Source organism: Pituophis catenifer, unplaced genomic scaffold, assembly GCF_029215685.1.
Source record: "Pituophis catenifer annectens isolate HBS135680 unplaced genomic scaffold, rPitCat1.0.hap2 SCAF_7, whole genome shotgun sequence".
In the NCBI taxonomy this organism is placed as follows: domain Eukaryota; kingdom Metazoa; phylum Chordata; class Lepidosauria; order Squamata; family Colubridae; genus Pituophis; species Pituophis catenifer.
In genome coordinates this window covers 6,485,229-6,510,047 of record NW_027256887.1, presented here as the reverse complement: position 1 = coordinate 6,510,047, position 24,819 = coordinate 6,485,229, and the positions used below count along the sequence as shown (strand labels likewise).

At 42.5% G+C, this 24,819-nt stretch overlaps 1 protein-coding gene across 1 annotated transcript in view; it reads right to left on the bottom strand.

Annotated features, from left to right (window-relative positions):
* Positions 1-24,819, bottom strand: part of SLC26A5 (solute carrier family 26 member 5) — a 44,149-nt gene extending 19,330 nt beyond the window's left edge. Inside the window, exons 1-9 of the mRNA XM_070946700.1 lie at positions 24,788-24,819; positions 13,041-13,362; positions 10,549-10,688; positions 8,462-8,572; positions 6,982-7,148; positions 5,624-5,788; positions 3,589-3,741; positions 1,402-1,484; positions 758-905 (exon numbers count right to left, since the gene is read on the bottom strand). Coding sequence (XP_070802801.1) covers positions 758-905; positions 1,402-1,484; positions 3,589-3,741; positions 5,624-5,788; positions 6,982-7,148; positions 8,462-8,572; positions 10,549-10,688; positions 13,041-13,195 — 1,122 coding nt within the window. The 5' untranslated portion in view covers positions 13,196-13,362; positions 24,788-24,819. The remainder of the gene's footprint in view (positions 1-757; positions 906-1,401; positions 1,485-3,588; positions 3,742-5,623; positions 5,789-6,981; positions 7,149-8,461; positions 8,573-10,548; positions 10,689-13,040; positions 13,363-24,787) is intronic.

Here is a 24,819-nt window from a genome sequence, read left to right as displayed (position 1 = left end):
TTTCATTGGCAGAGGTTTGCCGAAGGCCGTCGCAGCCGGAAATTGAGTTAAGGAGCCTGTTTTAGCTGGCAGAGTGGCCGGGCCACCACAGGTGCCCCCGACATAAGTGATGTCGAACTGGCCACACCCCCTTCAGGCCTCCGAGGGCAAACACAACTCTGATGCGGCCCTCAATGAAATCAAGTCTGACACCCTGGGAATAGAGAATAAAATAGAATAGAAGAATAGAATAGAATAGAATAGAATAGAATAGAATAGAATAGAATAGAATAGAATAGAATAGAATAGAATAGAATAGAATAGAAAATATGGAATGGAATGGAATAGAATAGAATAGAAAATATGAAATGAATAGAATAAAAAATATGGAATGCAATGGAATGCAATAGAATAGAATAGAATAGAATAGAATAGAATAGAATAGAATATAGAATAGAAAAGAAAATAGAAAATAATAGAATATAGAATAGAATAGAAAATATGGAATGGAGTGGAGTGGAGTGGAGTGGAGTGGAGTGGAATAGAATAGAATAGAATAGAATAGAATAGAATAGAATAGAATAGAATAGAATAGAATGGAATGGAAAGGAATGGAACGGAACGGAACGGAACGGAACGGAACGGAACGGAACAGAACAGGAGTACAACAGGGAATGGAATGGAGTAGAAAATATGGAATGGAATGGAAGCCCATTTTATTGACCGCAGAGTTTTATCCAGGTCACGAGGATCAAAGGCTAGGTTACAATTGTGTCACCTGATTTCCATTCACCGTGTAGCCATGCTTCAGAGCAAAGATTTTGGCCATGGAGATGGTCATGGAAAACCCAACAAGAGCGATAGCGATGGCATCGACAAACACAGCGGGGGTGAGGCTGACATCAGGAATTTGAGGAGGGATTAACCTGTAAGAAGCAATCAGAAAAAAAAAAAAGTTATAGTAAATTTGGAGGCTCTAAGAATACAGGTAGTCCTTGACTTACCATCATTGATTGAGTGACCGTTCAGAATCACGAAGGAAGTGAGAAATGTGACTTATGACTGCTTTTCACCTCTATGACCATTGCAGCATCCCCGTAGTCACCTGATCAAAATTCAAATGCTTGGCAACTGGCATGTACTTATGACGGTTGGAAGTCCTGGCATCATGTGATCCCCTTTTGCAACCTTCTGACAAGCCAAGTCAACGGGAGAGCCAGATTTACTTAACAACCGTGTTCGTAACTTAACCACTGCAGTGATTCGCTTAGCAACGGTGGCAAGGAAGGTCGTAAAATGGAGCAAAACTCACTTAACAATGGTCTTGCTTAGCAATTGGAAATTTGGGACTCCACTGTGGTCGTAAGTCGAGGAGTACCTATAATACACCCCCCTCCTCTCGACCATATATTTTAGGCTTACCCACTAGGAATGTTCCCGACAATATCGACGTCGTAAGTCTTGGATAGATTCATTCCAGCTGAAACTCCAGTGCCGATGACCACCTTAAAACACACACAAAACAAAATGTTTAAGGGAAGAATTTCAGAAGAATAATTAACTTGCTTAGAATAACTTTTATTGTCACATTAAATGTACACTAATAGGCATACATTAAAATGAAATTTCGTTGCATACAGTTCTCAAAACTCCAACATACACAACATAAACATGATAAAAAAAAATTATGCATATACCCACATATATCCTGTGACGCAGAGAAAGAACAGCAGTCTAGTTTGGATGTATACATGGTTTTTTGTTTGTTTGTTTCAAGTTTTTTTATTTTATTTTATATATATGCATCAATGCATGAACAGTGGATGTCATACATTCTAATACAAATAAAACTAGTAATTAATCATAGTTATTACATTCAACCAACTTATATATTTCTAATAATAATACACATTTATATTAAGTTGCAATCTGTCATTTTTCAATTATTCCACGTTTTCTCGTTATTGCTTTTATTTTATTATATAAAAATGTATACGCTAATATTCCCCCTTTCTCTTATTTCTATCTCTTATTTTAGCTTTTAATCATGTCACCCTTTATCAAAAAGCATATTCTTTCTATCCTACCTAACTTCTAGTCATCTCACCTACCTACAAAAGAGAGAGAAAAAAAGAAAAGCAAATTGGAACAACAGAAAAGAGGAATCATCTATCCATCGTCTCTTGCCCGCTTCAATATTTTAATTGCTATGCTTTTTTTTTTTTGACTTGTCCCCCATAGTCCTCTCTTGGATCTTTATCTCTGTCTGCATCTACTTCTTGGCTGTCCAATTTTGGTATTTCTCCCACCTCTTCCACTGCCTAGTTTCCACAATTTCTAGCCAATGTATGTATACATGTTTATGGTGAAAAAATAATAATCTTGCAAGTTTACTGGACGGATGGCATAAGGACCAAAGCTGTTGCTGAATGTAGTAGTCCTGCTATAAATACTTCGAAACCCCCACCCAGAGGGGAGCAACAGAAACAGACTGTGAAGTGGGTGTGTGGGGTCTCTAACAAGGCCTTGAGCTCTAAGCACATAGCATTTATAAGCAGCATCCTGAATAAAAGGAAGCAAGCTTACTATAATCTATCTATCTATCATCTATCTACCTATCTACCTATCTATCTATCCACTTACCTACCTATAAAAATGGCTGTGTGTGTGTGTGTGTGTGTGTGTGTGTTCCAACATAACTCTGGAACGCCTCGAGCAATTTCAACCAAACTTGGTACACAGATGACTTACTCTCTGGAAAAAAATACTGTGGGGGTAAGACACCCCTAGCACCCCTCGGTTGTGTGTGTGTGTGTGTGTGTGTGTGTGTGTGTGTGTTCCAGCATAACTCTGGAACGCCTGGGCCGCCAAAATAAAAAAGGATGATTTATATCTATAGTGTCAAATCACAGTACTTTTGACAGTGATAGTGTGCATTTTGGATTCAAGTTCTGTTAAGATACAGCCTGTTGTGCCTTAAAATGGCTTCTACTGTACAGCATGGTGGAGTTGCCATGGTAACCGCTTCACAGTACTCCACAAGGGGGCTCCCTCTGTTAAGGAGGATTGGTTCTTAAAAAAACAAACCAAATACCCTAGGCCCTCAGCTTCAAGCAAAGAGGGCAAGTTGTCGGGGGAGGTGCCTGCTAATGCAGATAATCACCTCAAAGGCTGTTCCCTGTAGAATTTTCCCCAGGCTGTTGGCCAGGGCAACTAGGTCTCAAATTCTCACCACAGTGGTTGAGGCAGCAGCATACAATACAGGATTGGGATAAATAAATACCTGGGCAACGCCAGGTTATCAGCTAGTTCTATAATAAAAAAAGAGAGAAGGAACCCTGTTTTTATCTTTTATCTTCTAACCAAGACGAGAAGCAAACTAGAACTAAGGAGAACTTTCCTAACAGCGAGAGCCCAGAAACTGTGGGTGCTCCATCACTGGAGGCTTTTCAAAAGAAACTGGACAACCATTTATCCAAACTGGTATAGGGTCTCCTGGCTGGAACAGGTGGTCGGACTAGATAGAAGCCGTCCAAAGTCCCTACCAACTCTTGTTATTCTATGTTCTGCGTTCTGGGTGAATGGTTCCGCTATGAGTTGAAGACTTACCACAATTATCTCCAGGGGAATTGGAACCACCAACTTCTTCTTAAAACGGTCGTTGATTTCTTTGCCGCTCAGTAGCAAGACGATGCAGATGAGCCCAACCACTAAAGTGGCCGTGTTGGTTTTGGTGATGTTGGAAAACACCGCAATCAAACTCTGGAAGGCAAGACAAGACAGAAAGATAAACAATTCGGGATTCTTGTGAGGGCTATCGGATGCTTTGGATGGGGTCCACGGAAGAAACTTATCCGTGGTCTGAGAAAACAATCGCATTGTTCTGGGATTGCAACAGGAGCCATCTTCCAAAAGTTCTGATGTTCTGACAACTCCCATATTCCCTGAGGACTGATTGTGTGGTCCAAAGTAAGGAGGAAGCAAAGGGCCAAACGACTAAAGTCTACCATCTTTTCAAGTCCTATTGGCTAGGAGTAGCCTAGTAAGTGAAGCATCCTATTATAGATAGAGCCAGTTTGGTCTGGTGGTTTGAGGCGCCAGTCTTGAAATGAAAGCAGGAGGTTGGGAGTTCAAGTCCTGCCTTAGCCATGAAAACCAACTGGGCCAGTCATTCTCTCTCAGCCCAACCCTCCTCAGAGAGTGGGGAAAATTGGAGGAAGAAGGTGTCATGGACAAGTTCACCTCGAGTTATATGGAAAAATAATAACAGAATAATAGAGTTAGTAGGGACTTTGGAGGTCTTCTAGTTTAACCCCCTGCTCAACCCTATATACCATTTCAGACAAACGGTTGTCCAGCTTCTTCTTAAAAACTTCCAGTGTTGGAGCCTTCACAACTTCTGGAGGCAAGTTGTTCCACTGTTGTTCTGTCAGGAAGTTTCTCCTTAGTTCTAGGTTGCTTCTCTCCTTGATTAGTTTCCACCCATTGCTTCTTGTCCTGCCCTCAGGTGCTCTGGAGAACAGCTTGACTCCCTCTTCTTTGTGGCAGCCCCTGAGATATTGGAAGTCTGTCTAGCCATTTATCACGTCATCCCCTAGTCCTTCTTTTCATTTAATTAGATATACTCAATTCTTGCAAATGATAGGATGGATGGATAGATACAGTATATTACACTGTTGCCAGCAGTTTAGACATTAATGGATGTGTATTGTGTTATTTTGAGGGAACAGTACATTTACACTGTTGTACAAGCTGTATACTCACTACTTTACATTGTAGCCAAGTGTCATTTCTTCAGTGTTGTCACATGAAAAGATATACTTAAATATTTACAAAATGTATCACTTCTGGTAGATAGACAAACAGATAGAGACAGATAGATAGATGATAGATAGATAGATAGATAGATAGATAGATAGATAGATACAGACAGACAGACAGACAGACAGACAGATGATAGATAGAGACAGATAGATTGATGATAGATAGATAGATGATAGAGACAGACAGATAGATAGATGATAGATAGATAGATGATAGATAGAGGCAGACAGACAGACAGACACACAGACAGACAGACAGACAGACAGGATAGATAAAATAAGATGAGGTGAGATGAGATGAGGTGAGAAGAGAAAGATAAAAATTAAGATAAGATGATAAGATAGGCAGAGACAAAGAGAAACAGTGATAGATAAATGGGCGGGCAGGCAGGCAAACAGACATACATACATACATGCATGCATGCATGCATACATACATATATTCAGACAGATAGATAGGAGAGATAGATAGACAGGATAGATAAGATGAGATGAGGTGAGGTGAGGTCAGGAAGATAAAAATTAAGATAAGATGATAAGATAGGCAGAGACAGACAGACAGTGATACATAAATGGCCAGGCAGACAGACAGATAGCTATATATATATATATATTTAAAATTCTTTTAAAATTTTAAGTTCCAGAGCTCGCAGGATGTCTGCTTCTTTCTTTACTAATATACCTGGAACTCGTATTTTTAGAATAGTTAGTTAGATAGATAGATGATAGATAGATAGATAGATAGATAGATAGATAGATAGATAGATAGATAGATAATCAGACAGACATGGATAGATGTATAGACAGAGAGATATACTTACATAAAGAACAGAGAGGGGGCCACTGAATCGTTTGATATTGATCCCAAGCAGATACTTCAGCTGAGAAGTGAAGACGTGCACAGCTGCTGCAGTGGTGAATCCGCGTACCAGGGGCTCCGTGAGGTAAATGGCTACAAATCCAAAACGAAGCAGTCCTAAACACAACTGATAGGAAAAGAACCCACGTTCTAGCAACAGTCACTGTCATCACTTTTGATTTTTAAACAAGTTCCTAGGAGTGTGCTTTCCCCCCCCACCACCAAAATTTTCCCCCAACCCACAAAAATAAGCAGTCACAGAATACAAGACGTTCTGTGAAAATAGTTGATTAATGAAAATCACAGCCAAGAGTGACCACTGCTGCATAATATATATATATATATATATATATATATATATATATATATATATATATATATATATATATATATATTTGTTCTTCTCTGTGACTTTCTCCACATGGCCTATTGTGTAAAGTAAGCAAATCTGTCCAATTCAAACGGAAAATTAAGTTATTTTTTTTTTGACATAAAATGCCAGGTAAATTAAGAGATTTCTGTTGCCATAACAAATGCAAAGTACAATGTCTATAACATAGATGGGGTTTGATTATTTTAATGAGTTTTAACATACGTGTAATTTGTATTTTAATATGTTTTTATCTGGTTTGATTTTAATTGTTGTGAGCCGACCTGAGTCCGATGGAGATAGGGCGGCATACAAATCAAATTAAATAAATCGAATTAAATAAAATAATAGTTGGGCCACACTTTTGTCATACTCTACATCTGTGTCTCATACCACCTACCATTTTTGGGGGGGTCGTTTAATGACCCCGTAATCACCTTGCGGGGTGGAGTTGGGGCAACTGAACGGAGCTCAGCATTTACTGGCCGGATGCCCTTCCTGTTGCCACAGCAGAGTTTTGTTCAGATATATTCTCAGTGTGCCCAGAGAGAGAAATATCTGCCTCTATGTAGGATCGAACTCACAGCCTCCTGATTGTGAGGCGAGAGCTCCACCTCTAGGCCATTGCACCACTCGTACCATCACAAAAACACCAATGGACTTGACCGAAGAGAATATTTACAGCTCGCAGTTGAATTGTGGGGGTCCTTGGTGCTCTCCTTGATCATTTTCTTGTAGACGTTTCATTACCAAACCAGGTTACAGCATCAGGGAAACGCCTGAGGGAAAACCACCGAGCTCAAAGAACACCAAGGTACCCCACATTTGATGGAAGATAATATTCAGCCTCATCTTGAATTGCAAAAAAAGATCAGGGAAATCAGATTTTTGACTTAGCGGGAAGCAGTAGCTAAAATCTGCTTCTGAATCCAGCTCTTGCACCCCCTTACCTGTATGATACCTGACAGCAAGGTGACCGCCACAGCTACTTTCACCCGCATGGCATCTCTGGCGTCGGTCCCATTGGTTGAGTTGGTGTCCGCCATCTCAAACAATTCATCGGGAACTTCTCTCACTGCCACTCCGCCAATCATCAGGCTGATGACAGCAAAGGTTCCTGCGAGAGGGTGAGGTTGGAGAAGTCGGTTTTACCGGTAGTCCTCGACGTACGACCACAACGGAGCCACAAATTTCTGCCGCTAAGCGAGACGTTTCAGCGAGTTTTGCCTCATTTTATGACCTTTCTTCCCATAGTTATTAAGTAAATCCTGCAGTCGTTAAATTAGTAATAAGGTTGTTCCAATCACGCTTTCCCCACTGACTTTGCCAGTCAGAAGGTCGTAAAATGGAATCAAGTGACCCTCCCGGGACACTGCGACCATCATAAATATGAGCCAGGTGCCAAACGCCTGAATTTTGAATCGCAGGATCATGGGGGATGCTACAATGATCCTAAGTGTGAAAAACTGTCATAAGTCACTTTTTTTCAGTGCCGCTGTAACTTTGAATGGTCACTAAATGAACCGTCATAAGTAGAGGATTACCTGTATTACCAACAACATCAATACATGTAAAAGAAACTGCTTGAATTTTTTTTATAAAATAAAATAAAATAAAATAAAATAAAATAAAATAAAATAAAATAAAATAAAATAAAATAATATAATATATTGTTGGAACTTAATATCTGAAAAATTGTCGAAGAGGTCTTACAAATGTATGCTGTAGATAGATAGGTAGTCCTCGACTTACAACAGTTCATTTAGTGACCCCTCGAAGTTACACCCCTGAAAAAAGTAATTTATGACCGCTATTCACACTTAACGACCGTTGCAGCATCCTCACGATCACGTGATTAAAACTCAGCCGCTTGGCAACTGACTCGTATTTATGACAGTCGCAGCATGATCCCCTTTTACGGCCTTCTGACGAGCAAAGTCAACGGGGAAACCAGATTCACTTAACAACCGGGTTACTAACTTAACACCCACAGTGATTCGCTTAACATCTGTGGCAAGAAAGGTCACAAAACAGGGCAAAATAGCTTAAACTTAAAATTCATTTCATAGCCATCTCGCTTCGCGACAGAAATGTTAGGCTCAACAGCGGTCGTAAGTCGAGGACTACCTGTGCAGATAATTTTGACTTGGGTAACAAAGATAGTCCGCTTTAAAAAGATGGAAAGGATTTCAACTAACTATATTTTCAAGAGCAAAAGTCATATAAGCCAATATTTCTCAACCATGGCGACTTGACAATGTGTGGACTTCAACTCCCAGAATTCCTCAGCCAGCCTTGCACATCATCTCCCCCTTCCTGGCTGGGGAATTCTGGGAGTTGAAGTCCACACATCTTGAAGTTGCCAAGGTTCAGAAACACTGATCTAAATTACAAAAAAACCCATCAAATAAATCCATTAAAAGAGATTACCTATTGATATATGTCTGGAAGTTCCAAAAAAGGTATACAGAAAGACCGGATAAAATGAAGAATACAGGCCAAACACCGGAGGAACGGCAGCCAGCGACGCATACGCTAATCCTGAGGGAAACATTAGAGAAAAAATAAAAATAAGAGAGATGCACATAAGATTCCCTATCAAATTATTAGAAGACTAGTCAATGAAGAATAGTTAAGACCATGGGTGGGCAAATGTGGCCCTTTTACAACCTGTGGACTTCAACTCCCAGAATTCAGCTTGGCTGTCTCAGGAATTCTGGGAGTTGAAGTCCACAGGTTGTAAAAGGGCCACATTTGCCCACCCCTGGTTAAGACGGTTGTTAATTGATCAGTGATTTTTTTTTTCACCCCAATTCAATTTTCAGTCAGCAATTTGTTTGAAAGGAAGGTTAGTCAGGAAAGGAAGGTTAGATTCCTCCTGATTAAATTATCAGGGCAGGTAGTCCTCGACTTACAACTATTCGTTTAGTGACCGTTTGAACAGTACCGAAGAAAATGACATGAACTGTTTTCCACACTTACGACCGCTGCGGCATGATCAAAATTCAGACGCTTGGCAGCTGACTCAAATTTATGACGGTTGTAGTCCTGGGGTCATGTGATCACCTTTTGCGACAAGCCAATGAGGAAGCCAGATTCACTTAACAGCCACGTTAACTAATTTAACAACTGCATTGATTCACTTAACAACGGTGGCAAGAAGAGTTGCAAAATGAGGCAAAACTCACTTGCCTTGCTTAGCAGCAAGAAATTTTGGGCTCAACTGTGGTCGTATGTCGAGGACTACATGTATGATCTACACCCAGAAACTCTCTTTGGCCTTGGATGTCAATTGTTGAGAATCAACCAGTACTTTTTAAAGAGATGAAGGGCTGAACTTTTTCCCAGAGCTTCCGGGGGGTTAAAAATATATTTTAAGACATAAAAGATGCTCTTATAAAACATTCTCTCAATCCCTCAGTTTCTTTTCCAAACTTTGGGCAGGAACGATCGACGGATTTTGCAAACTAATCTATAGAACAGTCAAAGATCAGTTGCTGAAATTATGATGTAGAGATAGTCCTCGACATACAACGGTTTGTTTAATGACCGTTTAAAGCCACAACATGGGAAAAACTGACCTAAGACTGATTTTCACACAACCGTTGTAGCCAACCCCATGGTCACGTGATCGAAATTCAGACACTTGGCAACTGACTCATATTTATGACGGTGGCAGTGTCCCGGGGGGGTCACGAGATCCCCTTTTGCGACCTTCTGATATTCGACGGGGAAGATTCACTTAACAATCGGGTTACTAAATTAACTGCAGCGATTCACTTAATAACCATGGCAAGAAAAGGTGTAAAACGGAGCAAAACTCACTCAGTGACAGAAATTTTGGGGCTCTCTTGTGGTCGTAAGTCGAGGACCACCTGAACTGTAGATAATATGTAGACGGTTACTTAAAACAAGAGTGGGAAATCTATTAGACTAAGGTTCCTATTTAACCCCAGCCAGAAATTTTGTTTTGATAATCAAGAATTGTAACCTGGCCAATTATGAAAGAATATCTGCAGCAAGTCACAGACAAAAAAAATATCATTTAGGGCCTTGATGGCGAACCTATGGCATGCATGCCACAGGTGACACACACAGCCCTCTCTGCAGGCACGCCAGCTGTTGCCACAGCCCAGCTCCACTGCGCATGCCTTCCACAATCTCCAGTTTCTCCCCATCTAATCCTAGCTGCCTCCTGCCTTCTACGATCTCCGAAGTTTCTCCACCTCCGCGCCCCATTTGGGCCTGGAAAGCCTCCTGCACCAACCTGGAAGCCAAAATGGAGCACAGGGAGGATGGGACACATGCGCGGGGGGGGGGGTGTGTGTGCATGCACAGGGGACGCATGCGCATGTGTGGGGGTGGGACGCATGCCGGCGGAGTGCTCGCATTTTGGGGGGTCTGGCACGCATGTGTGCATTCGCGCACGAGCTTTGGGCACTTGGCACCAAAATGGTTAACCATCACTGATTTAGGGTGTGAAAGGTTTTGTTTTTCAAAGTTAACATTCTACTAACCTTGAGGCAGCTGCATGACTCCCGTACTGATCCCTGAGATGACGTCTCCCATCAAATATTCTCTCACGGGATATTGAGGAAGCCAGGTTAAAATCGGGAAAAAACTATAAAGGACAGATTTGGCTTTCTTGGAAGAACAGCTGAAAGCATCCAAAGCAAAAAAAAAAACATGTCAGTAGTCAAAAGACATGAAGATGATGTCTCGGGCCAAAAGAAAAATTCATTTATTTAATTATTATTTATTGGTTCAATTTATATGCTGCCCTTCTCCGGAGACTCAAGGCGGCTTACAATGCGTTAAGCAGGAGCCTTCATACTTTTTGTATATACCTGCTTAGTAGGGCTTTCGCCCCCCCCCAGCGGTGTTCTTTTTTATACAAAGTCATCTTATTGCCCCCACAATCCGGGTCCTCATTTTACCTACCTCGGAAGGATGGAAGGCTGAGTCAACCTTGAGCCTGGTGAGATTCGAACTTGCAGTAATTGCAGGCAGCTGGTGCTAATTAACAGCACTTTAGTCTGCTGTGCCACCAAGGGTCATTGTAGGAAATACATTTGCCCCTACCACAGATATAGGTAGTCCTCCAATTACGACCACAATCGAGCCCAACATTTATGTTGCTAAGTGAGAAACCTTTTCAGGGAGTTTTACGATTTTTCTTGCCACGTTTGTTTAAGCGAATCCTTGCAGTTGTTAAATTAGCAAGACAGCTGTTAAGTGAATCAATGCATTTGTAAAATTAGTCCCACGGTTGTTAAGTGAATCTGGTTTTCCGCGCTGACTTGGCTTGTTAGAAGGTCGCCAAAGGTGAACACGTGACCCCGGGGACGCTGAGACAGTCATAAATGTGAGTCAGTTGTCAAGCATCCAAATGCAAAACATGTGACCATGGGGGAATGCTGCAGACGGTCGTAAGTGTGGAAAACGGTCTTAAATCACTTTTTCCAGTGCCGTTGTAACTTTAAACGGTCACTAAGCAAAGTGTTGTAAATTGAGGATTACCTGTATAATGATTTGAGTAAGCTAATCATGGCATTTATAAAAGAAACCAGGCACATTAACCGAGGTGTAAATCCAATTAAATAACGGCCATAGTTACTCCCACGTTTACTGCTGTCCACCTGTTCGCATATGGAAGCAAAATTCCAATTTTCTGGAATTACAGTGAAAGTATATTAGTACAGCTAGTCCTCGATTTACAACCAATACCAGGCCCAAAATTTCCACTGCTAAGCCAAGCGGTTGTTAAATGAGTCCTGAGCCATTTTATGACCTTGCTTTCCACAAGGGGTTAAGCAAATCGCTGTTTTGTGGGATCACATGACCCCAGGACACTGCAATCGTCATAAATACATGTCACTTGCCCAGCATTTTGATCACGCGACCATCGTAAAGGTGAAAACTGGTCATAACTTTTTTCCCTGCTGTTTTAACTTTGAATGGTCATTTAACGAATCATTGTTAAGTCGAGGACTACTTGTATTGGAACACTCACACATGGAAACAAAACATCAATTTTGGCATTTAAATTAAAATAGTATTAATGTAAGGTAGATATATGGAAGGGTAAAGAAAAATCCAAGATGGCAGCTGCACTCACATGATCAAAGCTGTTACCTTGAATTTTTCATGTTCATCATTCTCCTTTTAACATCCCCATAATCCTTTGCGGGGTGGAGTCTGGGCAACTAAATGGAGCTAGCAGAGTGTTTGAATGGCCGGATGCCTTTCCTATTGCCAGGGCGGAGTTTTGTTCAGCAGATATATTTTCATTGCGTCGAGAGAGAAAAATATCTGTCTCTACCTAGGATCGAACTCACAGCCTCCTGATTGTGAGGCGAGAGCTCCACCTCTAGGCCACCGCACCACACCCTTTTAATATAATTTTTTGAATTTTTCATGTTCCAACTGCATTAACATCCTAGCAAATTAATGTAATTATATACTGTTAGCATTATACTGGAAAGTGCAGAGGATGAATTCTTCCCTCAGTTTCCCACAGCAACCACCTTTGCTGGATTAGACTACTTCCTGTGAAAATCAACACAGGCAAGTCCTCGATTTACGACCGCAACGGAGCCCAAAATTTCTGTTGCTAAGCCAGACTGTTGTTGAGTTTTTTAAAGACTTTTCTTGCCACAGTGGCTAAGTGAATCGCTGCCATAGTTAAATTAGCAACGCGAGTTGTTAAGTGAGTTGTTAAGTGCTTCCCTATTGACTTTTGCTTGTCAGGTGGTCACAAAAGGGGAACAGGTCATCCTGATACACTGCAACCGTCATAAATATTGAAGTCAGTTGCCAAGCGTCTGAATTTTGATCAGGTGACATGGGGATGCGACGGTTGTTAAGTGTGAAAAACGGTCATAACTCACTGTTGTATCTTCAAACGGTTACTAAACAACTTGTCGTAAGTTGAGGACTACCTGAACAGGATCCGAAGGATGGCCAGCTCTCATTAATTTAATTAAATCAAGGAGATTTCGTGTCTTACCGGAGAGCATGTGCTATCTTCTGACGAAGAGGCTGAATTTTTTTGTCCTTCGTATTCAGCTGCTCGTGAAGGAACCCTTGGCTATATACTGGTCTCTCCACATGATACATGTGTGATGTCGCGGGCCGCGTTTCATATTCTCCAGCATGTTCCATAGTACATATTCTATAAACGGGAAGACGGGAGAGGCGTTCCTTCAGGCTGCTACCAAAGGACGTTTTTATAAAAAGATTAGCACGAAGTGTTTCTTTCTACTTGAGGAAAACCACAGAGGAAAGCTTCCTGATCCGGACTTCGGTCACGTTTCCCTCGACGAAAAGTACTGAAAGAAAGAAAAAAGAGCAGGAACGAGTAAATTAGCGAATCATCCTTCCTCTGAACACTTTTTTTAAAGTGTAGATTTACTTTAGAGAAAACTACAGGTAGGCCTTGACTTACAACGGTTGGTTTAGTGACCGTTGGAAGTTACAATGGCACTGAAGAGAGTGACTTGGGACAGTTTTTTCACGTTTATGATCCTTACGGTCCCGTGATCAAAATTCAGACAGTTGGCCACTGACTCGTATTTATGATGGCTGCACTGTCCCACGATCTCCTTTTGTGACCTTCCGACAAACAAAGTCAATGAGGAAGCCAAGTTCACGTTACAACTGTGTTACTTAAGTTAACAACTCCAGGGATTCAATTGAACAATGGTGGACAGAAATGTTGTGAAACAGGGCCAAAATCCACTTAACAACGGCCTCACTTAGCAACAGAGGTTTTGAGCTCCGTTGTGGTCGTAAATCGAGGACTCCCTGCAAAGCTGCTCTGAATTTCAAGTTTCTCTGCGGGCTAAAAGGAAAACCTGAACGATACAAAAAAAAAGTTGCTCAGGGCATCGCTTCTATCGACCAGCAAACGGGAGACAAATAGACTCTACAAAAAAAAAAAAGGAATATAACAGGCTACGTCCGTGCTCAGTGCAGGTTCAGCACTAGCGTTTCAAATGCAGAATACAAAAAAATTGCTTTTGAATATCAAATGGCTGCCCAGTCTCAAAACCCCCCCAATGATGGAGATTCTCAGCCATCTAGGCCATGGTTTTCCCAAAGACGCTGTTCTGACCTGAGACAGTAAAAAGCACACGATTAGTCCCAAAAACCCTCTTTTTATTTCAACGGCTGTGAATTCTGTTCATTCACAGCCCATAACGAGTGACAAACAATTGGTAAAGAGTCCGAAAGAAGTCTACCACAGTCCTTCGGGTTAAGGCTAATAAACACCCACCTTTATCTGCCTTGACACGCTGCCAAAGACCTAATTGGCAATTAGCTTTGCACGGAGCACAGAGTCAAAACAGAGCTTCAGAATTTAAACCGACCAGCACGAACAAAGTTGCTTCCTGCAAAGGCTCATGTGCCTTTGCTCCTCCTTTATGTCTTATGGGAGCGGCCAATCATCTCTTAACTCTTACTCCAGAGTCGTCCCTTTTGTCTTAACAGTTCTTGCCTTCTGGCAGCTCTGCGTATGCGCGCACTGGGAACAGGCTCCCTGTTCCTCTACCTCGCTGACGTCAGACTCTGGAGGCTCCGAAGTCAGCACATCACTCCCAGATGGCCCTGGCTCCATCTCTGCCTCCGAAGCAGAGCCCTCGTCCGAGCCTTCCCCAGACTCCAGGACTGGCCCATGTTCCTCTCCAGACTCCTCACTGTCCGACTCTGCTGCCAGCTCCACAGGCTGCCTGCGGACCACAACAGACGCTTTTTTTCAAAAGGCAAGTGGACTTTGTTTTTCCTTGAAGACATTTCCCTTCTCATCCAAGAAGCTTCATCGGCTCAGAAACGAGCAGTCGAAACTGATGAAGCTTCTTCATCAGATCTTGGAGAAGCTAAATGTCTTCAACTTGGTGAAACCAGGCTTAATAGCAGTAACTGTGAGAGGGAACTTGGAGTCTTAGTGGACAACCAATTAAATATGAGCCAACAGTGTGTGGTGGCAGCCAAAAAAGCCAATGCAATCCTAAATTGCATTAACAGAGGGATACAATCAAGATCAAGTGAGGTACTAATACCACTCTATAAAGCCTTAGTAAGACCACACCTAGAGTACTGCATCCAGTTTTGGTCACCATGTTATAAAAAAGATGTTGAGACTCTAGAAAAAGTGCAGAGAAGAGTAACAAATATGATTAGGGGACTGGAGGCTAAAAAATATGAAGAACGGTTGCAGGAACTGGGCATGGCTACTCTAGTGAAGAGAAGGACCAGGGGAGACATGATAGCAGTCTTCCAATATTTGAGGGGCTGCCACAGAGCAGAGGGGGTCAAGCTATTTTCCAAAGCACCGAAAGGCCAGACAAGGAATAATGGATGGAAATAGAACAAGGAGAGATTCAACCTCGAAATAAGGAGAAATTTTTATGACAGGGAGAACAATCAAGCGATGGAACAGAAGTTGCCTTCGGAAATTGTGGGAGCTTCATCACTGGAGGCTTTCAAGAAGAGACTGGACTGCCATCTGTCAGAAATGGTGTAGGGTCTCCTGCTTGGGTGGGGGGCTGGACTAGATGACCTCCAAGGTCCCTTCCACCTCTGTTAATCTGTAAACACGAAGAAAGTGTAGTTGCCTTTTGAAAAAAAGCACTCCAGTGATGGAGCACCCACCACTTCTGAAGTCGCAAGCTGTTCCTGATTGCTTATTTGTGCCCTATGACTATCATTAAGTGTTGTACCTTATGATTTTTGACGAATGTATCTTTTATGTACGCTGAGAACGTATGCACCAAAGACAAATTCCTTGTGTGTCCAATCACACTTGGCCAATAAAGAATTCAATTCAGTTCAGTTCAGTTCAATTCAATTCAATTCTTTCTATTTCTTTCTATTATTTCTATTTCTATTTCTATTTCTATTCCACCGAGTAATTGTTCTCATTATCAGGAAATTTCTCCGTTACTTCTTGTCCCTGCCTTCTGGTGCGTTGAAGAATAGATCATTTATCAAAATGTATTTTCATTAAACCTTTGTCCCTGGGTGTCCCAGGATATTATCAATAGGATGGATGTTTACTCTGGGCAAACGACAACGAAAAGGTCACCAATATCCTTTATTTTTTAATCACATGCTTCTTATACAGCCAGTTGATTAAACATTGAATATTCTACAATCCACCCAAATGTTCCATGATTCATTTAGATAACCGGTGGCTTTGGTTCTTCCTGAAACTGGCCAGCTTGTTTTCCTCTAGGAAAATGTAATTTAATTTCTCCACCAGTTTTTTTTCCCCACCCCGTTGTTTCTAGAAACACCAAAGGCCTTATCAAAATGTTCCTTAGGCCGTATAAAATGTTCTTTAGGCCTTATCAAAACCTTTTTTTTTTAGGCCGATGCCTTGACCAACCCGTTTCATTTTGGCAGCTTCCATAAAGCAGGAGAACTTTTAAATAAAAGTCCTTACCACCCCAAAGCCAACGTACGTTCAAAGGTGGGATTGAGGTTGTGTTACCTAGGAGTTGCCAATAACAAGAGAAGGCAAGAGAAGAACCAATATTTCTGTTGCTTAGGCCGCCAGGTTTTCTCTGGATGAAAATGGGTCATCTTTAGAGAAATTGTAGCTTGCTGAGGTTAATATTGACAGAGAGAGGTTATTCCCCATGGAGTCATTCAAATGTGTTAAGATTTCACTTCCATTATCCCCAGCTCAATGGGCCAAGAGCTAAACTGTTTGCAAGATCAAACAAGTTTAAGTCCGACATACTCAAAGGCACCAGATTTGGGGAAAGTGATCCAGAGTACACTTCTGAAATTCCACTTTATGTCAGGTGTGCAAAATATAGGTATGTGTCAAGTCGCAAAGCATCCCTGGCCTGCTCTCGAGTTGCCATAGGCCAGGGGGGGAGATGGGAAACCGGCGAAATGGCACAGCAGCCAAAGACAGATGCACATTCCACGCTTCTCTCTCTCAAGGCTGTATTCCAGGGTTACCTACAGCAGCCGAGGGGAAGCGCGAAATTGCTCCGCTGGTGAATGTGATTGATGGCACGCCCTGAGTGGATGGGGGAATCATAATTGGAGCGTAAATTACGTAGGATCAGAGCTGGCTTCACTTGGGAACGTGCCGACATGAAGCTCCTAATAAATAACTGGATTTCTTTTGAAGCTTGGCTCGAGACTCATAATTTAATTAGGGCATCCGTCGAACCCTGACAACATGTCCTTCTATCATACAGAGAAGGATCTAAGACACCCTGTTATAATGGAGCCTTTTTTTGTGAAAGGCAGGAAAATGGGGAAGGGGATTTTCCTGCCTGTCATCCATTCCTCAATCTCAGCACAAACTGAGGGAAGGATGGTAGGCAGGAATATCCCCCTCCCCATTTTCCTGCCATTCGCGACAAGGAGTGGCTGGGAGGGGAGGGACCGGTGAGGAGCCCCTCGATGTGAGTGATGTTGAGTTGGCCATGCCCACCCAGTCACATGACCTCCCCCCTCACAAGACACGCTCACAGAACCGGTAAATTTTTTAATTTGCTATTAACCATGTTTAGATGGGAATTCACCATCTCAGTTAAGCCAATATATGGAACTCGGCTTACCGGATAACCCTTGTGTTCTCAGGTAACCTGTCTCTACTTCTAGGAAATGAAATAGGATTCAAATATTATGGCACACAGAGTACCAATTTATGGTACATCAAGTTTCCTTTAACAAGCTGATACATAAATTTTGAAATAATGCGTTTTCAGGAAGCGCAGTTCTCTGTAAGGTTTTATAGCCGTGTGGTTATTATTGTGTAGAGGTTTTAGCTGGAATCTGCTCACTGTAATTCAATGCCTGTGAAACCAATTCTGATTTCATGTAAAAATATCCAGCAGAGATTTCCCTGCTCTAAGCATGTTTTCATGTTTATGAAACATTTTGGGTGCTCAAATACACGTCTACCTGGCCAGATCTGTTCAAATTTGAAATAAAGTTGCTTATTTGTTTGTATCCTGTATTGTTTTTACAAATAAGGCTACAAACTTATCTGACACACCTTTGTCTTTCTAGTTTTCCCACAACAACCCTGTGAGGTGGGTTGGGCTAAGAGACAGGAACTGGCCCAAAGTCCATCACCCAGCTGTCTTTCATGGCTAAAGTGGGACTAGAACTCACAGTCTCCTGATGATTGGTCCAAAGTCACCCAGCCAGCTTTCATGGCTAAAATGGGACTAAAACTCACAGTCTCCTGGTGATTGATCCAATATCACCCAGCTGTCTTTCATGGCTAAAGTGGGACTAGAACTCACAGTCTCCTGGTAAGTGGTCCAAAGTCACCCAGCCGTCTTTCATGGCTAAAGTGGGACTAGAACTCACAGTCTCCTGATGATTGGTCCAAAGTCACCCAGCCAGCTTTCATGGCTAAAATGGGACTAAAACTCACAGTCTCCTGGTGATTGATCCAATATCACCCAGCTGTCTTTCATGGCTAAAGTGGGACTAGAACTCACAGTCTCCTGGTAAGTGGTCCAAAGTCACCCAGCCGTCTTTCATGGCTAAAGTGGGACTAAAACTCACAGTCCCCTAGTGATTGTTCCGAAGTCACCCAGCTGTCTTTCATGGCTAAGGTGGGACTAGAACTCACAGTCTCCTAGTGATTGGTCCGAAGTCACCCAGCTGTCTTTCATGACTAAGGCGGGACTAGAAATCATAGTCTCTTGGTGATTGGTCCAAAGTCACCCAGCCAGCTTTCATGGCTAAGGCAGGACTAGAACTCACAGTCTCCTGGTGATTGATCCAATATCACCCAGCTGTCTTTCATGGCTAAAGTGGGACTAGAACTCACAGTCTCCTGGTAAGTGGTCCAAAGTCACCCAGCCGTCTTTCATGGCTAAAGTGGGACTAGAACTCACAGTCTCCTGATGATTGGTCCAAAGTTACCCAGCCAGCTTTCATGGCTAAAATGGGACTAAAACTCACAGTCTCCTGGTGATTGATCCAATATCACCCAGCTGTCTTTCATGGCTAAAGTGGGACTAGAACTCACAGTCTCCTGGTAAGTGGTCCAAAGTCACCCAGCCGTCTTTCATGGCTAAAGTGGGACTAAAACTCACAGTCCCCTAGTGATTGGTCCGAAGTCACCCAGCTGTCTTTCATGACTAAGGCGGGACTAGAAATCATAGTCTCTTGGTGATTGGTCCAAAGTCACCCAGCCAGCTTTCATGGCTAAGGCAGGACTAGAACTCACAGTCTCCTGGTGATTGATCCAATATCACCCAGCTGTCTTTCATGGCTAAAGTGGGACTAGAACTCACAGTCTCCTGGTAAGTGGTCCAAAGTCACCCAGCCGTCTTTCATGGCTAAGGTGGGACTAGAACTCACCGTCTCCTAGTGATTGGTCCAAAGTCACCCAGCTGTCTTTCATGGCTAAAGTGGGACTAGAACTCACAGTCTCCTAGTGATTGGTCCGAAGTCACCCAGCTGTCTTTCATGGCTAAGGTGGGACTAGAACTCACCGTCTCCTAGTGATTGGTCCAAAGTCACCCAGCTGTCTTTCATGGCTAAGGTGGGACTAGAACTCACAGTCTCCTAGTGATTGGTCCAAAGTCACCCAGCTGTCTTTCATGGCTAAGGTGGGACTAGAACTCACAGTCTCCTAGTGATTGGTCCAAAGTCACCCAGCTGTCTTTCATGGCTAAAGTGGGACTAGAACTCACCGTCTCCTAGTGATTGGTCCAAAGTCACCCAGCTGTCTTTCATGGCTAAGGTGGGACTAGAACTCACCGTCTCCTAGTGATTGGTCCAAAGTCACCCAGCTGTCTTTCATGGCTAAGGTGGGACTAGAACTCACAGTCTCCTAGTGATTGGTCCAAAGTCACCCAGCTGTCTTTCATGGCTAAGGTGGGACTAGAACTCACCGTCTCCTAGTGATTGGTCCAAAGTCACCCAGCTGTCTTTCATGGCTAAGGTGGGACTAGAACTCACCGTCTCCTAGTGATTGGTCCAAAGTCACCCAGCTGTCTTTCATGGCTAAGGTGGGACTAGAACTCACAGTCTCCTAGTGATTGGTCCAAAGTCACCCAGCTGTCTTTCATGGCTAAAGTGGGACTAGAACTCACAGTCTCCTAGTGATTGGTCCAAAGTCACCCAGCTGTCTTTCATGGCTAAGGTGGGACTAGAACTCACAGTCTCCTAGTGATTGGTCCAAAGTCACCCAGCTGTCTTTCATGGCTAAGGTGGGACTAGAACTCACAGTCTCCTGGTGATTGGTCCAAAGTCACCCAGCTGTCTTTCATGGCTAAGGTGGGACTAGAACTCACAGTCTCCTAGTGATTGGTCCAAAGTCACCCAGCTGTCTTTCATGGCTAAGGTGGGACTAGAACTCACAGTCTCCTGGTGATTGGTCCAAAGTCACCTAGCCGTCTTTCATGGCTAAGGCGGGACTAAAACTCACAGTCCCCTAGTGATTGGTCCAAAGTCACCCAGCTGTCTTCATGGCTAAAGTGGGACTAGAACTCACAGTCTCCTAGTGATTGGTCCGAAGTCACCCAGCTGTCTTTCATGGCTAAGGTGGGACTAGAACTCACAGTCTCCTAGTGATTGGTCCGAAGTCACCCAGCTGTCTTTCATGGCTAAGGTGGGACTACAACTCATGTCCTCCCACTTTCTACTCTGGTGCCTTCACCATTAGACCAAACTGCTTTGAACGTATCTTTTATGTTCTTTTCAACCATTTTCAATCAAAATGACAAAACGAAGTGGCTACTGAGAACCTCAATCTACAACAAGGATGTCCAAATTTGGCAACTTTAAGACCTGTGGACTTCAACTCCCAGAATTCCCCAACCAGCCATGGTACAACGGCACTGGAAAAAGTGGCTTATGACCTGTTGTTGCACTTATAACTGTCACAGCACGCCCAGAGTCACGGGATCAAAATTCAGGAACTTGGCAAACCCGCATGCATTTACAACGGGTGCAGTGTGCCAAGGCTGTGCAATTGTCATTTGTGATCTTGCCAGCAGGCTTCCGACAAGCAAAGCCCATCGGGGAAGCTGGATCTGCTTAACGATTCACTTAACAACAACATGATTTTCTGAACAACCCTGAAAATATTTATAGACCCCTCGCATCCTGGATATAAACTGTTTCAACTCCTACCCTCAAAACGAGGCTATAGAGCACTGCACACCAGAACAACTAGGCACAAGGACAGTTTTTCCCCCCGAATGCCATCACTCTGCTAAAAAAATAATTCCCTCGTCACTGTCAAACTATTTACTAAGTCTGCATTACTATTAATCTTCTCATCGTTCCATCACCCATCTCCTCCCACGCATGACTGTATGACTGTAACCTTGTTGCTGGTATCCTTAAGACTTATATTATATTGACTGTTTCCCTATGACTATCATTAAGTGTTGTACCTTATGATTCTTGACAAATGTATATTTTCTTTTATGTACTCTGAGAGCATATGCACCAAGACCAATTCCTTGTGTGTCCAATCAAACTCGGCCAATTAAGAATTCTATTCTATTCTATTCTATTCTATTCTATTCTATTCTATTCTATTCTATTCTATTCTATTCTATCCTATCCTATCCTATCCTATCCTATCCCACAGCTTTTTAAAAAAGGTGGCAAAACCAGACACAAAGTCACTTAACCTTGCTCAGCAATGAAAATTCTGTTCCCGTCTTGCGGTCGTAAAATGAGGACTTATCGGTACAATAAAAGTGTCTCAAGAACTTCAAAAGTAGAAGGAAAAAAACAAAAAACAAAAAAACCCAAGAAGCAACATTGCTAAGAAAAGTTGATAAGTAGAAGAAAGATAAAATAAAAGAGGTAAAAGAAAGATTTACATCTGCTGTGTTGTGGAGGCAATGGCGGGATTTAAGAAATCATGAGAAACAAATCAATTTGGAATTCCTGCTTGGTAATTCACCCTGGATTTTATTCACTGTATGAAGAGACACGTTTAATTTATACCTAAATGCATGACAGGTTTCCTAAATGTCCCACATTTCTGAGTTTACACAATACAATCTTCCAAAATTGAGCCCAAAATTTCAGTTGCTAAGTGAGACATTGGTTAAGTGAGTTTTGTCCCGTTTTGCGACCTTTTTCTGCCACCGTTGTTAAGCAAATCGCTGCAGTGGTTAAGTTAGTAACACAGTTGTTAAGTGAATCTGGCTTCCCCATTGACTTTGCTTGTCAGAAGGTCGCAAAAGGAAATCAAATAACCTCCGGGACATTGCAACCATCATAAATATGAACCCAAGCATCTGAATTTTGATCATGGGGTTGCTGCAACGGTCATAAATCTGAAAACGGTCGTTAAGCCACTTTTTTCCAGAGCTGTTGTAACTTTGAAAGGACACTAAGCGAACAATTGTACGTTGAAGACTACCTGCAAAATCAACATTTATTTGGATTAAAAGGAACGACACTCAGAATATGTAAAAATTACATATTGAAATACTGAATAACTAAATAGATTATAACTTAACATAAATATGTGTATTATTACTAAGCTTGTCAAATGTAGTAAATATGTTGATTATTATTTTGTTTGCACTAAAATGTATGACACTCAGGTGCCACCCTGTTCAAGTACTTAAAATGTTTGTAAAAAATAAATAAATAAATAAAAACAAAAAACTTGGAGGAAAATACACCATTTGCTCAAATTATGGTAGCAAAAGTTAATTCCTGAGCCACAGTTGTTAAGTGAGTCACTGCACTTGTTAAATTAGTTAACCCGGTTGTTAAGTGAATCTAGTTTCCCCATGGACTTTGCTTGTCAGAAGTTCACAAAAGGGGATCGCGTGACCCCGGGGACACTGCAACCGTCGTAAGTATGAGTCAGTTGCCAAGAGCCTGAATTTTGATCACGTGACTATCGGGATCAGGGACGGTATTCCCTTACCTTCGCTACCGGTTCGCAAATGTGAGCGCAGAACGTCAAAAACGGGACGTGATGACGTCCGGGTAGGTGGGCGGAGCTTCTTGCAGCAGCCGCCGCTACCACTGACATAATGCTTGTGTGATAAACTGTCATTTAGTGAGTTTTAACTTCAAACGGTCACTAAACGAACTGTTTTTAAGTCGAGGACAACCTGTACACTGAACTGTGGAATAGAAGGATGTGTAAGTCACCAAGATATACTACGCTGGATTTATTTGCGATTGTGTGTCATACGAGCCCAGCTTAATTGTGGCCATAAACTACCGCAATGATTTTGGGTGCGGGTTTAACGGCAACCTTTCCGTGTGTAGTTAAAATACTTTTAGTCATCCGATTCTCCTCCGGGTACAATTCATTCGGGTACATAATGTAAAACATATCCTACTGATAAAGCATGATTAAGCAAATGAGTGATGCAAGAAAGGAAGGGCAAAAAAAGGAAAGGGAAAAAAAATTAAGAAGTAGCAATAAAAACAGTTAAAGGGAAGAAAGGCGGGAAATCAGGTGACCGGCAGAACTTAAAAGAAAAATCCAGCGATCGACTTAAGAAAAAACTTTTTTTTTTTTTAAAAAAAAAGGGGGGGTCAAAATAAAACCAATGAAAACCAAGACCCCAAATCCGGGGTTTGTCGGGGAAAAAAAAACCCCTTTCAAAAACCAAGTTTGCCAAACTCTAAAAGCTAATCCATCTCACAAGGTAAGAAGGCATGGGAAATTTCCCTCACAGCTCTTCATTAAAAGTCATAATTTTGGTTCATAATTCAGATGGGTTGCTGAAGTTCGTAAAACTGAAAAGACTTTTGGTACAAAAAAAATAATAATAATAATTTTTGTCCACCACTCATCTTTTAAGGAAAGAAGAAGAAGGAAAAAAAAACCTTCCTGTATTAAAATAGCAAAATATCTCCTTTCCCCCCCCCTCCCTAAGATTAGTTAGATTTGGGGACAAACCTTCAAGAACCCCCACATCTCCCACTGAATGAGCCAAGGGGCTCAAAGGTGAACCTAGTTAACACGTGTTTTCCCTTCCAACGTGTGAACCTATTTAAAGGGGCACCCGGGCATCCTAAAATTCAAAATAAGGCTGAAATCCTTCTCTCCAACAAAGCCAGGGGGGGGCTCCTTCCATCGGTCAGAACGCATTTTCACACAAACCCTCCAACACGCATCTCCAAGAAGAGGAGTTCACAAGAACGGGTTCCCCCCGCGTTGCAATCACGTCTTGGAAAGATCCTTCTCTTCCCCCCCCTCCCCACAAACACCAGGACTATAATGGGCTAAAAATTACCCTTAAATTTCAAGTCCTGCGGCGGAGATGGCAGCCTCGGCCCTGGCCCAAAAGGAAACCCCCACGGATGCTCGTCTGAACCCCGCCGGGAAGGAAAGTCCCGTGCAAAACCGGTGTTCTTGATTTTATTCAATTATTTTTTTTTCTTGCAATTTTTTTTTCTTGCATTTTTTTTCTGCAATTTTTTTGTTTGCAATTTTCTTGCATTTTTTCTTGCAAATTTCTTGCAATTTTTTTGCAAATTTCTTGCAATTTTTTTTTGCAAATTTCTTGCATTTTTTTTTTTTTTTTGCAATTCTCGTTGCAAGGGGTGGAAGAAGCCGAGCGACCCCCCCACTCCCTCCCCCGGCCCTTTGCTAAGCAGGGATGAAGCCAGCTCGACCTTGCTTCTACCCTAGCAAAGGCATCCCCACCGCCCCCCAAAAAGCCGTCCCCGCGAGGCCGAGAAAGCGGCCGGCTTGCCCTGTGCCCTGCCCTGCCCTGCCTTGCCTCGCACGCTCCAAACCCGGCCGGCCACGCGTTTGCTCACCTGCGCCGCCTCCGCTCGGCCTGGAAGCCGCC